The 18,841-nt window shown below is 44.4% G+C and overlaps 1 protein-coding gene across 1 annotated transcript; it reads left to right on the top strand.

Moving 5' to 3' along the window:
* The first annotated feature begins 13,949 nt into the window (after positions 1–13,949).
* On the top strand, positions 13,950–17,697 carry RPL14 (ribosomal protein L14). The gene is made up of 6 exons (XM_041734612.1): positions 13,950–14,071; positions 14,565–14,666; positions 15,242–15,336; positions 16,919–17,018; positions 17,109–17,162; positions 17,369–17,697. The coding sequence occupies exons 1-6, from the start codon at positions 14,069–14,071 to the stop codon at positions 17,645–17,647; spliced, it is 633 nt and encodes a 210-aa protein (XP_041590546.1). The 5' UTR covers positions 13,950–14,068; the 3' UTR covers positions 17,648–17,697.
* Positions 17,698–18,841: the final 1,144 nt, after the last annotated feature.

Genomic DNA, 18,841 nt, shown 5'->3' on the forward strand with positions numbered 1-18,841 from the left:
GTGAAAAGCCATTTTACAAAAGGAGAAATCTAACTGTTCAATAAATATGAAAAGGTGCTCACCTTCATTTATAGATTAGGGCAATGCATATTAAAACTATGATGAATCATCATAATACACCCATTGTTTGATAAAATTAAAAACTCTGACAACACTAAATGTTGGTAAGTATGGAACAACTAGAACTCTCATGCACTGGATGTAATTAATGTAACCATTCTGGGAAACTGGTATTATCAGTTGGTAATAAAGTTGAAGCTATGCGTACCAAATGAAATTCTAGTCTAAGGTATATACCTAGACATACATGTTTTAATGTACACCAGGCTACATGCCTAAGAATGCTTTTACCAGCAGCCAAGATGCCTATCCCATAAAATGGAAGGGTCTATATAGTGATATATCTATAGTACTAAAAAATACCGTATAGTATGAAAACAAAAGAAATGTAAATCTATGCTCAAAATGGTTGGATCTTGCCAAGGTGACATTGAGGGTAAAATCAAGTCACAAAAACACATATGAATAATTCCATTTATATGAAGTTCAAAAACCGGCAAAACTAAACACAGAAAGTCAACTCTCAAGGAAAGCAAGGAAATTATTACTCTTAAATTTGAGGGAAGATGGAGGTAGTGTTTAGAAAGGGATACATGAGTGTCTTAGTATGTTAGAGCTGCCATGACAAAGTACCATAGAACAGGTGACTTAAACAACACACATTTATTTTCTCACAGCTCTGGAAGCCAGAAAGCCTGAGACCAAGGTGTCAGCCAATTCAGTGCCTGGTGAGAGACTTCTTTCAGGCTTATAAACAGCCTGCCTTCTTACTGAGGCTCCCCTTGGCCTTTCTACTGTGCTTGTGTAGGGAGAAAGACAGTGAGCTCTCTGGTATCTCTTCTTTTAAGAGTACCAATCCCATCACAAGAGCCTGATCCTCGTGGCCTCATCTCACCCTAAATACCTGCTGAAGTACCAAATACCATCACAGTGAAGGTTGGGGTTTCAATATATAAATATTGGGGGATACAAACATTTGGTCCATAACAAGTTCTGGGGTGGCAGTGCTGTTCTGTAACAGGCCAGTAGTTACAGGTGTTCCCTTTTTTCAACCATGTATACACTTTCTAGATGTCTTATATGACACTTAAAAAATAAAATTAGGGCAGCCCTGGTGGCACAGCAGTTTGACACTGCCTGCGTCCCGGGGTGTGATCCAGGGATTGGGTCCCGCGTCGGGCTTCCTCCATGGAGCCTGCTTGTTCCTCTGCCTGTGTCTCTGCCTCTCTCTCTCTCTCTCTGAATAAATAAATAAATCTTTAAAAAAATAAAATAAAATTATAGATCTACATTAACTCAAAGATTTTCTATCTCTATGATCTTCATAAAGCCTTTGAATTTCTTTGAGCTCTGATTTCCTCATATACAAAATAAGGATAATACCTACCTCATGGGATGGTTATAATAAAAGAGAAAATTGGGATTCCTGGGTGGTTCAGCAGTTGAGTGTCTGCCTTTGGCTCAAGGCATGATCCTGGAGTCCTGGGATCGAGTCCCACATCTGCTCCCTGCATAGAGTCTGCTTCTCCCTCTGCCTGTGTCTCTGCTTCTCTCTCTTTGTGTCTCTCATGAATAAATAAAGTATTTTTAAAAAAAGAAAGAAAATTTAGCATATTGCCAGTGCCTGGCACAGAGTACAGCCAATGAATACAAGTTTAAAAAATATTTCTTTCACCCACGTACTTATTCATCCATTCACTCATCATATATTTACCAAAAATCTACCATGTGCTAAGTAAGCACTGGGCCAAACGACTGAGATTATAGGAGAAACCAAACTACTTTCTTCTGGAAAATGAGACACATGAGACTTGAGGCCCTCTGCTGGAGCCAAGAAGAAAATCATTTCCAGACTTTTTCCTTCCCTAACTAAATATGCTGGAAAAAAAAAATCAGTAGTTCAAAAATATTTTTAGTATTATGAAGTTATGTGACAATTGGAGGTCTGAACATTTGATGATATCAAGAAACTGCTTTTGATTTTTGTCTAGGTGAGATGATGAAATTGTGTATTGTTTTTTGTTTGTTTTTCAAGAATCCTTACCATTTAGATATTGCTCAACTATTTCCAGATGAAATGACATATTGTGTGTATCAGTCAGGGCTTAGCTGGAGAAGGAGAATCAGTAGGAGATATATGTTAAGGTATTGTTTTTGCAAGACATTGGCTTATGTGATCATGGGGGCTGAAGGCAAGTCTGAAATCCACAGAGCAGGCTGTCAGGAGGGGCAGGCTGGAACTTCATGTAGATAAGTCAGAAAAGTATTTTCTGGTGAGATGACATTTGAACCAAAACTTGAAGAAAGTGAAGGAATCAGCTGTTTGAGTATCTGGTGGAAGAGCATTCTTAGCAAAGGACATAGTATGTGCAAAGGCTCTAGGGTAGGAACATGTTCAAGATACAGAGAGGCTGGAACAGAAGGAACGAAGAGATGTAGGAAATGAAGTCAGAGAGTTAACAGGAGGTAGACAGGTCAAGAGGGAGCCACTGGAGGGTTTGAAAAAATGAAGGATATCTGGCTTCTGTTTTAAAGGGCCTAATCTCTAGCTGCATTAAGAAAAATAAAGTGTACAAAGGCAGAAACAGAAAAACCAATTGGTAGGTGATTAGAACCATCCAGATGAGAGATGCTGGTAGCTTAGACTGAGAGGTAGCAGTGGACACTGTAAGCAACGGTCAGCTACTGCATATTTTTGAAAATAGAGCCTATAAGATATCCTGGTGCACACAGAGTAAGAGAGAGGAGGATTCAAGAATTATCCTGAACTTCTGCCTGAACAACTGAAAGTATAGGGTTGCCATTAACTGAGATGTGAAAGCAGTAAAGGGAAAGGGTTGAGTAGGGAGAAGGTTAGAATCCAGACTGCTTTTGAAGAAGGCTGTCCATATCAGCATAAATCCACAAGCATGGGGGAGAACAGAAGGCAACAATAACATTTTGCACCTGAAATGCTGATCAACCAGAGGTAATTGATTTAGCAGACCCAAGAAATCTTAATCCCAAATCAATTAGGAAATTAATAATCAACCAGGGTGCTACTGCTAATTAAACAGTAGCATCATTTAAAAGCTCAGGAATTGGAGATCCCTGGGTGGCTCAGCAGTTTAGCACCTGCCTTTGGCCCAGGGAGTGATCCTGTTGTCCCAGGATTGAGTCCCACATTAGGCTCCCTGCACGGAGCCTGCTTCTCCCTCTGCCTGTGTCTCTGCCTCTCTCTCTCATGAATAAATAAATAAAATCTTTAAAAAAATAAAAGCTCAGGAATTAGTGAATTAGGTACAGCTGGAACTTGGGTTGGGGGCACAAAATAAACATGATTAGTTTAAAGCTATTTGAGAAATAGGAGCTCCCGGGATCCCTTCTCCCTCTGTTTGTTGGTGAGAGACTACCTCTCCCAAATGCAGGCAGAGGGATTGGAAGACTCACAGTTGAGGGTGGAGGCATCATACCCCAAAGAGCAGGGTTAAGGGAACTGGAGTATATTCAGTGTTTAGAATCCAGTGTTTAGAGCCCTCTAACCCAGGCTCTAGGCTATCTCTGCCCTCCAGGCAGGTCAGAGGAGCCTTTTGTTATGGGGAAGCCAAGCAACTGCACAAAGGACAAAATATGGTGTTGGTGGGGTGCCTGGTGGCTCAGAGGGTTAGGCATCTAATCTTGATTTCACCTCAAGTAATGATCTCAAGGCTCTGAGATGGAGTCTCATGTTGGGTTCATGCTGGGCATGAAGTCTACTTAAGATTTTCTCTTTCCCTCTGCCCTTCCTCCCATCCTCTAAAGAAATGTTGTTGGCATTTGGACTTTCCCAGTAAAATTATCCTATAGTGAAGCTTGAATCAACAACTGAGAACCTCATTTTTACTTCACCCCCTAGCTTAAATATGAGAAGATAAACAAGGGTTCCCCGATATCTAAGGAGTCTCATCACAGTTTTGTAGTGCAGTATTAAGACGGAATGCAACTAGATATTTGTGTTCTATCAGCCATCTCTACCCAGAGTCTGTCTGTTGTTGTTGTTGTTGTTGTTTTTTACCACCCCTCTACTTTTATCACCTGCCCTTTTCCTTACTAAAAAAGTAGTGGTGTTTCAAGGGCCCTCTGATTTTGTTTCTTTGCTCTTGTCTACCTAAAACTCACTTTTAAAAATCTTTTTCTAAATATTTTATTTATTTATTCATGAGAGACACACAGAGAGAAGCAGAGACAGAAGCAGGCTCCATGCAAGGAGCCCGATGTGGGACTCGATCCCAGAACTCTAGGATCACGCCCTGAGCCAAAGGCAGACCCTCAACCACTGAGCCACCCAGGCGTCCATAAAAACTCACTTCTGAAACATCTTAGAACTTGACCTCTCAGCAGAGGGAAAGTCTCACTGCCTTTCTCTGGATTTCAGAACCACGGTCAGGGATAAAAATACTCTGGGGTAAAGTGGGCTCCATAACACTTTCATATTATTTATGGTTGCTTTTGCACTAAAAAAGCAGAACTTAATAGCTGTGGCTAAGACTGTATGGCCAGCAATGTCTAAAATATTCACTATTAGGCCTTTTGCAAGAAAAGTGTGCAGATCCCTGATATAGATAGTACCATTTAGTCCTAAAAGCCCTTGAAGTTGACACTCATCATCCTTATTTTATCATGAAGGAAGCTTAAGTTTAGAGAAAGCAAGTAACTTGCTCAGAGTCACAGAAAGTATTGGGAAAATCATCAAAGTGTCTGTTGACAATAGCATACAATCTCCTATCACAGTCACTTCCCCACCTCCTGGAACCCTCAATGAGGAGATAAAGTAGGTCAAAGAAATCCAAAGTATTGAAGTATCAAGCCACCTGAGACATCATAAGTACTTTTTCTAGAGCTAATGGCCATTCTACATGTCTCTGTCCCTTTAGTTTTTCAGAAGTGACTCTGTTCATTGGTGCAGGAGCACCAACCTCACCCTAGGATCCCAACCAACCCTCCAGCTCTCTCTGCAAACCTCCTACATCTCTGCCACCTTTCCCCAGGCAGACAGCCCAACCTTTCTGAGGTAAACTCATTCTACAGGTGAATAAGAATATCAGTGGGTTCCAACAAAGCCATCGCAGAGTGCTCCTTCCCACTTTTCCAGAGCTCTGGCAGCCCTCCCAGAGGAAAAGCCCTTCCTTATTCTCAGGTTCCAATAAGCACAGAAGTGAGAGTAAACCAAACCCAACTCTCCTGAGGGAGAGGCTGCCCCAGGTTATGGAGCCCAGTCTTATCAGGCGAATTCATCCCAGGCTGCAGTCCTGCGCTGGCAGAAGGCAGTCCCCTCACACAGCTAGAGTTTTTTGAGGGTGGAAGCTGTCTTATGGACCACAGGGCCTTACTGAGCATAGGGCTTGGCACTTGTTAGCAACAGATGAGAGCTATAATCATTATGTGTGCATGTGAGTTTGCTAAATAAATGAACCAATGAATGATAATCTCACTACAAATCTCTTAGCACCAGGGTAGTTAATTACATAAACAAATTTATAATTTACAAAGTATTTTTCATATCTTCTATCCCAGTTCACCCTTCCAACAATATTTAGGGAAACACAGAGAGTTTTCAAACCTCAATTTTAGGAAGGAAGGACCACTAAAAGGTTGAGTAACTCAACCAATATCACACAGAGAGGGCCAGAGGGGAGATGTGAACCCAGGGCTGACTCTGCAGCCTGTGTTTTTCCAGCAAACCACATTGCTTCTCTCTGCCAGACACCCAGATGCACTCACAATGTATGTCTTTTTTTTCTATCTTTTCCCTTCTGTCTGAAGATCCCCTTTTTACTCTCTCTCTCCCTTGTCTCTCAGGTCCCATAAAAGGATTCCTTGACCCTACTAATGACTCTATACTAGATATTGTTGCTTTAAAAAAAAAAAAAAAGCGTGCTTGGGTTTCTCCACAAAGTTTTAATCTAATAACAGCAGGTAAAGAAAACGTACAAGGCCACTTGCATTAAGAGCTCCACACATAGTTCTATTTTCTTTACTGAATCACTGATTGAATTTTAAATATATCGAGCAACCTTACTTGCCTCTTATGCAATTGTCCCTCAACCTGACTGCATTAAAGTTCACAAGATTTACCTTCTCTAGTACAAGTACAAGCTCCGTTGACACTTGAAAGCCGTTTTAAAATAATCACATAAGTCAAACAGCAAAACCCAAAAGTCTGCTCAGCAGATACATTTGCCTTGGGGCAAGCTCCAAGTACCAGTTATAAGGTGAGCAACTCAGCCTTCTAGCCACTCTGTGTGTGTATGGGTCAAAGTCATCCAAGACCTGATGGCCATCAGATGTCCTGAGGATTCATGTCAGGGCCAGCCCAGGCAAGTCTTGGCTCCCTTCCAGAATGCCTCATCAGATTCTCTCCTGCTGCAGATTGGACATGAATAGGCATAGTGGCCAACATAGTGGCTGGAATAGAGACAGCTGTACTGATACTGGGGTAGGAAATGAGATTCAAGTGTAAGGCAGCAAGGATATTATATTATTGCCCTTGCCTAGGAACAGCCATCCTCTGCAGCTCTGCTCTATACTCACTCAGGTAGGGACTATCTCCCTGGAAAGCCTCATAGAGTACCATCTCAGACTCATCATTCTCCAGCAGATGCAGATGGTGTGGGATGTATGTATGTATGTATCACAGTTAGCATTTAAACAGCTGCTCCTGCACATCAGAAATGACATGGTTCAGAAGGAGAATGAACAAGGCCTTTCTGTGGCTCTCTTGGAAGCCTATGGCTATGAAGACATTATGGGAACTTGCTGGCCATTCATCATGGGGAAAGTGGGAGGAGATCCTTCTATTCTCATACTTTACTTCACTGTACCAGGGCACAAAGCCTGGGTCCCACTTCCCCTCATCTTCAGAAACCTCTGGATGACAAGGTTGGCATCATTTGACAAGTGAACGGGGTCAGTATCAGCCTGCTGCATATCCTGAGGCAAGGACTCGGGATATGAAAAAAATGTATTCAACACACAGCATCATCACTGTAAAGTCAAACTTGCTGATAGAATAAAAGAGGCCAAAAAAATAAAAAATAAAAGAATAAAAGAGGCCTCTCAGCACTGCTGTAGGAGCCTATTTCCTGAAAAATGTTAATGGTGATTGTACACTTAGCTGTGAAAAGGCTCAGACTCTGAGAGTCTGCTCCATGTGGCATTTTCTCTGATGCTTCTCTCCCACTCCTCTTCCTCCTCCCAGGATTTCCCTTACTCATTCAGGAATGCCTGCAGCAAACCCAGCCAAGTGGTGAAGTGCTCTGAGAAGCAGAGCATTAGCAGTCCATGACTTGCCCACGGTGTCTAGAAGCCTGGTAACTGGCTCCACTGCATAGGACCAAATAACAGCTGAGGCCATCTCCCATGTTTTAGAGGTCAAGAAAAAGACCTTGTGGAAGCTGTCACAAATCCTTGCCAGCTGACCATTGACGGATAAATGAAACCCCACAGGTACTCCTCTGGTAAACCTTAGACTGCTATATTCTCTGCAAGAGACTCTCAGTCATGTCAGCAGCCTTTACAAATCAAACAGAGCTTAACAAAGTTCCACCTTACCTTCTGCCCTCTGGTGAAAACAGCACACAAAGAGGGGGAGATTTCCATTGGAAGAGATACCAGTGCTCCTATCTAAAATTACACTGAAGAATGTATCTGCTTTTACATGTTCCTGGAGCTTGTTCTGAATTTAGGGGCCTATTAGCTTGACCAGTTCATTTTGCAATTGTTCAACTGTTTCCAGAGTACATAGCCAACATTTTCTTTTAACAGTGGGCTCCTGTTCCATATTATAATGTGAGAAAGTATATATAATCTTGGTGTCAGTGAGCTTTCCATGCAATGGAATATTCTGTCTTCCACAGAGTATAAGGAGTTTAATGGTCTATTTTAGGGCATGACAACTTCTTTCTATCAACAGCTTCTTACACTCAAAGGCAACAGAAGCCTCACCTTTGCTGTGGCCTTACCACGTCCCATAGAGCTGCTATATTTCCCAAGCATTTTCTTGACATTGGACCAATATTTCTTTTTTTTTTTTTTTAAAGATTTTATTTATTTATTTGAGAGAGAGAGGGAGACAGAGAAAGAGAGAGCAGCAGGGGGAGCAGCAGAGGGAGAGGGAGAAGCACATTCCTTAATGAGCAGGGAGCCTGATGCCTGACTCCATCCCAAGACCCTGGGATCATGACCTGACTGAAGGTAGACGCTTACCACGCTGAGCCACCCAGTTGCCCCAGGACCAATCTTTGAAAAGCACAGAACCCAACACTGACTCTTTGGTTGCTAGACATAAAAAACAGACCACAAAATACCCCATCCAGGAATTTGGAGTATTGGACAAATTCATACTGCTGAAGGAGCTGGGTGCTATATCCCAAGAGTCCTGACCCATTCTAGAGTCCTGACCCATTCTAGAGTCCATCATCTCTGGAAGCTGGAAGTGAGCAACCAATGGATGGTTAAAAACCCTCACTTTCTGGGATGCCTGAGTGGCTCAGTGGTTGAGCATCTGCCTTTGGCTCAGGGTTCAATCCTGGCTCTGGGGAATCAAGTTCCGCAGCGGGCTCCTTGCGAGGAGCCTGCTTCTCCCTCTATGTCTCTGCCTCTCTCTCTCTCTCTCTCTCTCTCTCTCTCTCATCTCTCATGAATGAATAAATAAAAACAAAACAAAGCCTTCCTTTTCTCTTACTCAGGTTCCCATGATTTAATAGCCAAATGTCTTCCACATTGTGGGTATCTTTCTCATACCAGAATATGTCATTACCTGTGATTTGTGACTTTACCTCCTGCTTTACAACATAGAAGATCTAAAACTTCCCCATTGATAAAACCTTCAGAGTTCTTTCCTTCTATATGTATTATCAGCATTTCTGTGGTGTAAAAAAATTACCTCTAAGAGAGTAAAATCTTCATAGCTCTTCCTTCAGGCAGACAAAAGAGATACAAATAAACACAGCTATAAAGTAAAAAAGGAACACTATTTCTTCCAATGAATACTACATCTATAGTGTCATAATAACTTTCTTCGAGGCTTTGAAGACTATTGCTTTCTTACTAAGAAACTTTGTTCTCTAAAATCAAAGACTCTCTGAAAGGCTGGTGCTTGGAATTTTATCAGTAAAAATGAAACAGTTTCAACTTACCACTCAGATAAGAAGCTTCAGAAAAGTGGTTTCTACACAAAGTTCTCAAAGAAACAGGACCATGGGTCCATTTTGCTGTCTAGGACTAATGTTGACCCCTTTAAACAGTCCTGCTTTGCACTGAGCCTATCAAAACAGTGTTTCATTTAAATTTCATCTAAACTTTACACCTGCCCACAATTCTATAACTCTCTTTTCCTTCTTTGGTTAAAAGCCTCATGGTGTCTCTGGTGTGCAGTCTCCCTCATTACAATGAAATCAACACACCTGATTTTGCAGGACTACTGGTTTATTCCTGATGGTTTTAGGTTGAAACAGCTGTGACTCTGTCTTTCTCTGCTTTGGGGTTCCTAAGACGAAAATCCTGAAAACAGATGTACCATACACTTCTTTTCACTCCTAAATATATCATGCCAAGTAGGCATACGAATGACTACCATGCCAGTTTGGTCATAACTGTGATGTGTTCACATCCCAAAGAGGTTACAGGAACAAGAAAGAAGTCAGGGTTCTGGGTAGGTTTCTGTTCACTTCTCAAACAGGCTTAGATTTCTGTTTTGGGCCCTCCACAAACATTCTGCCTGCTGAACCCACACTTCCACCCTCCTGACTGACAGAAACAAACGAGACACGCCTACCTCAGCTGAAGCCGGCAGGTACTCCAGCTGGTTACAGGTGGACAGTCCTGGACACGCCGACACCTGCGCCCCAAGGGGCAGTGGGTTGCTGCTGCCGTCCCCCGCCAGGACCCGGGACCAGCTGGTTACAGGTGGACAGTCCTGGACGTGCTGACACCTGCAGGGACCCCAAGGGGCAGTGGGCTGCTGCTGCCGTCCCCCGCCAGGACCCGGGACCAGCTGGTTACAGGTGGACAGTCCTGCACACGCCGACACCTGCAGGGACCCTAAGAGGCAGTGGGCTGCTGCTGCCGTCCCCCGCGTCCCCCGCCAGGACCCGGGACCAGCGGGTTACAGGTGGACAGTCCTGCACACGCCGACACCTGCAGGGACCCTAAGCGGTAGTGGGCTGCTGCTGCCGTCCCCCGCGTCCCCCGCCAGGACCCGGGACCAGCTGGTTACAGGTGGACAGTCCTGGACGTGCTGACAGCTGCAGGGACCCCAAGGGGAAGTGGGCTGCAGCTGCCGTCCCCCGCCAGGACCCGCGACCAGCTGGTTACAGGTGGACAGTCCTGCACACGCCGACACCTGCGGGGACCCCAAGGGGAAGTGGGCTGCTGCTGCCGTCCCCCGCGTCCCCCGCCAGGACCCGGGACCAGCGCGGCCCCTCTGCTCGGTGCTCCCTCGCAGGAACCCCACGCGGGCGCCCGCCTGCCCCTCACATCCATCCCTCGCCATAAGCAAGCGCCACACGGCGCGGCTCCAGCAGCACACAGCTTCCAAATAGCCCACGGGCAGGCTCAACGAAGGAACCGCGCCAGAGAGCGAGCGCCAGCGGGCCGCCCAGCTTAACCCGCGCGGACCTCGGCCCGCCCTCCCTCCCGGTGATTGGACGAGCCGGGGCGACGACCGGCCGGTGCGTGACTCCGCAGGGAGGAGCCGAGCCCACTACGCAGCGTGCCCCGGACGCCATCTTGGATCCTGGCGTGGTCCCGGAGTTGCCCTTCCTCCCGGTGATTGGATGAGGCCGTTGGGTGGCCGGGACGGGGCGTGTCCAGCCGCCCCGCGCTGCTCGCTCGCTGGGTCGGGTGGCCCGGCTCCCGGAGTGTGTAGCTGTTCATGATTGTCTTGCTCATTCCTGGACGCCCGCGACCTCCGGAGGCACATAAGGCTTAGTTGGATTTACCTACCCATTCCAGTGGAGCTTCGAAGAAATCTGAAAACCGCTTTGGAGTTGGTTGGGGTGGGATCTTTAGATGCTGCTTCTTCAAGGACGTGCTGTCGTTCTTCAGGGCGAGTGGGATCGTATTCTAGGAAGAGGGGGCACAACTGCATGAAGAGCTGCGAAGCCTACAGCTAGAACGAGATGAGGGGTGAAGGACGCAGAAGTGGCAGGAGGAAAATGCGAGGAAGGTGCTGGGGTGAGCTTATGGGGAACTTTGAATGCCAGGCTAGGGAGTGTGGACTTTATCCTGTAGAAAAGGGGGAAAATGAACATTCGGAGGCTGAACACACTGGTGTAACCAACACCTAGATGAACAAACGTCACCAAGAGCTCAGAAGCCCCTCTTCCACCCCAGCCACTGCTACCTGCACCAAGGTTAAACATGATCATTATTCCTAATAACCATAGATCGCCCGTTATGAATTTTATATAAATTAAATCACACAACACAACATATACTCTTTGTATGTGGCTTATTTTACTCAGTGTTATGTGTATTGTTCCTTATAGTTACTGTTGACTCCATTGCTAACAACTTTTATCTATTCACGTATTTATGGCCTTTGAGTAGTTTCCAGTTTGGGGCTATTACCAAAAAAGTGCTGCTATGAACTTTCTTATTCATGCCTTTTGCTTTGTAAATTATAAAGCAAGATCCCAAGGCTTAAATACCAATTCATTGAGCCTACTATACAAAGAAAAAAAAAAAAATGGGGCAACTGGGTGACTCCGTTGGTTATGTGTCTGCCTTTGGCCAGGGCCTGGGATCAAGTCCTACAAGAAGCCTGCTTCTTCCTCTCCCTCTGCCTGCCACTGCCCCCTGCTTGTGTGTGCTCTCTCTCTGTCAAATAAAATTAAAAAAGAAAAGAAAAGAAACAACAACAAAAAAATGGCCAAGGTCCTGCCCTCACGGAACTTATTCCAACTGGTATAAAACTATAATCTCTATGGACAGAAAAATAAGTCAAACAATTGCAATTATGATAACAGCTCTGAGGAAATTTAAAAATTGAGCTAGAAAAGGAGGAAGGGGACTAACGTTTTTTTTTTTTTAGGTGGTAAGTTTTTCAGAAGAGATCTCTAGAAAAATCTACAAGACACTGTTGGCACTGCTATACAAGGAGTATGAACAGAGGGAAGAGCATTCCTGGCAGAAGAGTCATCCTGTGAAAAACTCATAGACCAGGAGAGGACTTGTCCTGTTCAAGACCAATGTAGCTGAGGCACAATGAAGATGGGAAAGGAGAGATGGCTCAGGTGTGTTTGAATGTAGGAGCATATGATGCAGGGCCTATGTAGGCTACAGTAAGAAGTTTAGATTTTATTGTAAGTACTGTAGAAAACCACTGAAGTGTTTTAACAATGAAGTGATGTTATCTGACTTATGTTATTACAAGATCCCTCTGATGAGCAGAGAATAGATTAAGGGAAGCAATGGAGAAAGTAGATCATTTAGGAGGCTGGTGGAACAGTCCTGGGAAGTACTGACACAGAGCTTAGAGGAAAGGACTGAAAGACTTTTGGGAATTGCCAGTACAATGATCACCTTAACCTGGTGATGATGATGGCAAAGAGATAGCCTAAGCTTGTAGTCTTATGTTTTGCATCAAAGGCACAGCGTTTCTACTTAAAGTGCATAATCTGAATCTGATCACGGGGGAAACTTTAAGTCCATATTAAGAGATAGTCTACAAACCAACTAGCCTGTATTTTAAGATATCAGTATTATGAAAGAGAAAGATGTAAAAACTATTCTAGATTTTAAGGCTAGACATGACAGCTTCCAATTTGTAATCCTCCATTCCATCACGAACCAGGAAACAAAACTTAATTTGCACTAAAGGACATAAGTGGGACAACTGATAACACGTGAATAAAACTACCAAATAAATGATAGATTACATTGGTATAGTTTTCCTGATTTTGTTCATTGTATTGATATGTAAGATGATTTCTTTCTTTTTTTTTTTTTTTAAGGAAATGGCACATTTAAGTGCTGTTAAGAGATAAAGGAACATCACATATAACATTCTCTTAAAAGGACTCAGAAAAAAATGATAGAAAGATAAAGCAAACAGAAATGTTAACATTTGGGGAGAGTTGCCTGGGTGGCTTAGTGAAGCATCAGACTCTTGATTTCAGCTCAGGTCATGATCTCAGTCAAGGTCATGAGATCAAGCCCTAACTCCAGCTCTGCACTGGGTGTGGGGCCTGCTTAAGACTGACACACACTCTCTCTCTCTCTCTCTCTCTCTCTCTCTCTCTCTCTCTCTCGGGCAGCCCCGGTGGCTCAGCGGTTTAGCGCCGCATTCCACCCAGGGCCTGATCCTGCAGTCCCGGGAGTCCCACGTCAGGCTCCCTGCATGGAGCCTGCTTCTCCCTCTGCCTGGGTCTCTGTCTCTCATGAATAAATAAAATCTTAAAAAAAAAAAAAAAAAAAAAAAAAAAAAAAACCTCTCTCTCAATAATGTAAGATTATTTGGGTAATTTGAAAGAAGCGCTTATTGGAATTCTTTGTGCTAGTTTTGCAACTTTTCTGTTAAGTCTAAATTACTTTAAAATAAAATGGTAACAGAATTGCTGGGATTACTTAGGGAGAGAAAAAAATTCTAGTACTAAGCCGTAACAACATTGAAGCAAAAATCTGAAATACTTAGGAGAAAGGGAAGGAAAAGTGGGAGAATGTTACAAGAAGTAAAACAACGCGGGCAGTGACATCGAAAGGCACAGCCGTGTGCAGTCCTTCACCCTAAAGTCCTAAGATGCGGCAGGCCCCTCCCCAGCCAGGCGGTACCCCCGGAGCTCAGCTCACCGCCAGCCCTCGCCAAAAGGAAGTCCACTGCCGACCGACTCCGCCGAGTTTTCCCAGCGAGCATGCGTGCACGTACGCACGTACGACCCCAGCCAATCGGTGCTGACGCCGGCGGCTCGTTACGCGCGGGGGCGGGGCGACCGTCCACACATGCGCACGGGCGGGCGGGCCTTCTTCCTTCTCGCCGAACGCCGCCGACATGGTGAGTATCGCTGTGCCGGGCTCCTGGGCTGGAGGCCTCGCCGCTCCACCTCAGCCTGGGAGGGGGAAACGAAGGCTTGGAATGACGCTCATCGGGTCTTAGGTGGCGAATGGAGAGGGTCCCTGGGCGGGCGGAGCACTGAGCAGAGGAGCTTCCGGGGCGCGCGGCCGCCGAGCGCGTGGAGGGCCGTGCAGGCCGGGTGCGCCTGGGGCCTCGCGTGCGCCGCGCGGCCGCCGACCGGGAACGCCGCGGCGGCCCGGCCAGTCCGGGGCTTTGGAGAGCCCATAGCCCGGGAGGCCGGCGGGAACCCTGCTTTAGCCGCTGCCGTCTCTGCGTATTTCCTGCGTCCATCAGATCGCCCGTGGCGTTTGGGCGTGTTCCCTAACGTTCTTTTTCGCTGTGCTTAGTTACGCAGCCTTTGAGCTGCAAAGCCTTATAAACTAATGAGTCTTTCTAATAGAAGTCTCGTTGTCTCTCTCGCCCTCGATTTTAGGTGTTCAGGCGTTTCGTGGAGGTTGGCCGGGTGGCCTACGTCTCCTTTGGGCCTCATGCCGGGAAACTGGTCGCGATTGTAGATGTTATTGATCAGAACAGGGTAAGTGTAAGGATAAGTGTCAGTCTCCCACGCCAATCAATGACCGATAGGCAGTATCGTAATGGTAATGGTCATCTTCCCAACGGCCCTCTAAGGGCGGGAGTGTTGTGGTAGTTTTATTTTACCTTTAAGGAGACAGCTGGTGCGAAGTGGGGATTTCGAGCACAGACTGGAGTTGGCCAGTATCGCTGAGTTTCCGTGTTGTCTCTGCCACTTAGACTAGCCAGACCAATTAGCCAGCCATGGGTGGAAACACTGGTGAGGTTTCAGGGAGTTAGAACAAAGTCAGGCACGCAGCTTCCTGTGCCCTTGTGTGCTCTTGTTGGTGTTTGAGAACCACAAACTAAGAGGTCAGCCAAAGACCGTGAATGAGCATGATGTTGATTGTTAGAACCGTAAGGATCAAAGACTTAAAAATTGCCCAGTAAGTTACAGGTACTATTGCGGATAATAGGTTTATCTTTCTTCAGGACATTTAGATAATAGAGATTTGGTGGTTCTAAAAGGACAAATATAGAGATCTGCTTGGGGTGCTGTTATGTTCTGCACTGAAATTTTTATCTTACGTGTTCTAGGCTTTGGTTGATGGACCCTGCACTCAGGTAAGGAGACAGGCGATGCCTTTCAAGTGCATGCAGCTGACTGACTTCATCCTCAAGTTCCCTCACAGGTAACCATCCACCTCTCAACACCCCTCCTCCAGCTTTGTTTGTACTGATAAAAATTTGCTTAGTTTAATTGAGAAAGTGTTTTTGCTGTCTTGTTTCTTGAGAATGTAGTACAGAAGAAGGATTTTCGTTATAGAAGTGGGTGGCCATTTTTAAAATTTTTTAAATGTTCTGTGATTATTCCACTCTGCCTTCTCTGGCTTTAATTTTCCAGATTTGCCACCCTCTTTCTCTTGCCCCCTTTCAGGATTTACACAACAAAGACCTCTCTCTGGAATTCTGGTCTCCCAGACATATTTTAGGCACCTTAGTCACCGTTAGCTTCAAAACAAAAATACTAAATATTTTTTTCTTAGAATAGTAGCTATCATTAGTTGAGCTTTTAGTGTGTGTCAGTTAATAAGTGTTTAAAGTATGTCATCTCATTTTGACCGGTACTAAAGAGGTTGTTCTCTTACTAGCTGCTTAGGGAATTGAAGTCAGTAGTGATTCTTTCTTGACATGATGTAGGTTATGGAAATTAAAATACTGGTGGTTACTCTTTGGCTATTTCAACTACAATGGCGCTTGCAGTGGAACATGCTATAAAGTGTACTGGTACATCTTTTTAAGCATGCAGGCTTTGGTACTTGAAATATTTGAAAGAAACTTCAAAATGGTTAGACTTTGGTGTTTAGCCACATTCCTTTAAGCATTATTGTACAGAAGGCCCAAGGATTAGCTTTACCTCATTCTTTTTTTTTTTTTTTTAAATTTTCTAAGATTTTATTTATTTGTTCATGAGAGAGGCAGAAGGAAAAGTAGGCTCCCTGTGGGACTGTTCCACAGGGAGCCTGATGCAGGACTCGATTCCAGGCAGACCACTGAGCCACCCATGTGTCCCTTTTTAAGATTTTGAGAGGGCACAAGCAGTGGGGAGGGGCAGAGGGAGAGGGAGAAGCAGGCTCCCCGCTGTGCAGGTAGCCTAATGTGGGACTCCATCCCAGGACCTCAGGACCACGACCTGAGCGGTAGGCAGATGCTCAACTAACCAAGCCACCCAGGTACCCACCCGCTTTACCTCATTCTTTATGAAAAGGAAATTGCTTTCTATAATCTCCATAGAGTGATGTTATATACAAGATCAGAGGTGATTTTTAAATACAGAAAATAAGCTGATTTGCCCTTTTTTTTTTTTTTTTAATTACAATGGCTTGTTTGAGGGGTGCCTGGCTGGCTCTGAAGAGCATGTGACTTAACTTTGGGGTTATGAGTTCAAGCCCCATATTGGAACTAGAGCTTACTTTGAAAGTAAATAAAAACAAAACTGAAAAAATTTAAAATACATAAAATCATGTGCTTTGGATTATAAGAAATCCCGGTTTAGTGAACAACATTCAAGTAAGTAAAAGACGTAATGTGCTAAGTGGTATGTGGTGGATGGAGTCACCAAGAGCTGGAAGTACAATGAATGTGAAGCGTGCTTTTGGCTTATGCTTTTTAAATTAAGGGGGCATAAACTGTGCTTTCAGAGGGCTCAAAGCTGTCCTTGGGTCTGTGTGGCTTCAAAGCTGGTTCCTTATTCTGGTCTTGGCTCTTTCCTAGTGCTCGCCAGAAGTATGTCCGGCAAGCCTGGCAGAAGGCTGATATCAATACAAAATGGGCAGCTACGAGATGGGCCAAGAAGATTGAAGCCAGAGAAAGGGTAATGGTTTAGGGTCATTTGAATTGTGACCTTTTCTTTTGGAGGAAGGTGATAGGTCGTGTGAGTGATTATGTGCTTTATTTTTAACAGAAAGCCAAGATGACAGACTTTGATCGTTACAAAGTCATGAAGGCAAAGAAAATGGTAAGTTTTTAAATTATTTCAGGATTTTTATATTCTAACCCTAAACTTGGCTAGTAATTCTGCTTTCTTGAGCTTAGTGTCGACCAAAGTCGAATTCATACAGGTTTTAGGTTTGTTTTCTTACATATGCATTCCATACGTATAGGTTAGACAAAATCGTTTTTTATGTGCATATATGACAAATAACTTATATTGAATTTTTTCAGAGGAACAGAATAATCAAGCTTGAAGTTAGGAAGCTACAAAAAGCAGCTCTCCTGAAAGCTTCTCCTAAAAAAGCACCTGCTGCTAAGGGTGCGGCTGCAGCACCTGCTGCAAAGGTTCCAGCCAAAAAGGTGGCTGCTGCGGGCAAGAAGGCTCCAGCCCAGAAGGTTCCTGCCCCAAAAGCTGCAGGCCAGAAAGCAGCACCTCCAAAGGCTCAGAAGGGTCAGAAAGCTCCAGCCCAGAAAGCACCTGCTCCAAAGGCATCTGGCAAGAAGGCATAAAAAACATAAGAGGCTGTTATAAATAAGTAATAAAGGTTCTTTTTGACACACTGGCAAGTGCACTTAATCTGTGGCGTAAAGTCTGTTGTTAGTCAGGATTTTGAAGCAGAATGTTGGGATTGTTAATGTTGTCATTAGAGAATTGGTTCTTTAGCCTCGGTCTGTCCAGACTTTATAAAACCATCACAAAGTCATAGCTAGTGTGTTCATGGGAAATAGATAATTTCAAAGACCGCGTAACTTTTTCCCCTTATACAAATACATTTCCTATAAAGTCCCAGCAGCATTTGATGCTTAAGAGTTTAGCAATTTTTCTTTAGAAAATGTACTATATATAAGAAAGCAAGACAAGTACACAATACATTATGGTATGATAAAGTTTCTCTTTATTTTTATTCTCAGAAGTTGGCTTCCAAGCCTCACTGGGATTAATGGGGACAAAACTCAATGGCAACAAGCCATTGAGGGTTTCCAGAGTAATCCCTCAGATTTAGGTCCTATTGGATTGAATCTTAAGAGAAAAATACTGAGAAGATCAAGGTGGTACAAGTTTGGCAATATTTTCACTTTGATGGCGTTCCAAGCCAAGAGGCAGTAGTAGTACCACCATTTAGTAGGCCTTGGCAGATTGGGCTAAAAGGAAAGTAAGCCAAATAATGCCAAGTTTCTGGTTTGTACTTCGGGATCATTGTGAAAGAAAAAGAATTGGAATAAGATTATTCTGGGGATGTGAGTTTGAAGCCACCACCCAGACTTGTAGCCTGGTAGGTAAGGATGCCAACAACCTGCATTCAGGTCCTGCCTCTGCTACCTAAATGCCGTGTGATTTAGGCTTGCTCCTTTTCCTCAATCCTGATAGCCTGTGTGGTGGTGTGCTTCATGCAGTAGGGAAGTTAAATTATGAATGGACAGCCCCATGACTGGTTCACAGTAATAGCTATGATAGTTGTGACATGGCTCTTAAAGACAGGTTTGCAGGTAGGTGAGCAGTCACTCCAGATTGCCCAGTGAGAGAGATGAACAGAAAGATTGGGAAGGAGTGTTTAGAGGTGGGCAACCAATGGGGACACAGAAGCCACAGAATGTTGGTTGAGATTGTCAAAGTGAGGGGGAAAAGGCAGTGAGGGAAGAAGTGTTAATGGAGTTTGGAGGTTGCAATTTCATGAAATTGGAGTGATGGGCATGTGTGGATGC

The sequence above is a fragment of the Vulpes lagopus genome, chromosome 19 (genome assembly GCF_018345385.1).
Source record: "Vulpes lagopus strain Blue_001 chromosome 19, ASM1834538v1, whole genome shotgun sequence".
Classification (NCBI taxonomy): Eukaryota; Metazoa; Chordata; class Mammalia; order Carnivora; family Canidae; genus Vulpes; species Vulpes lagopus.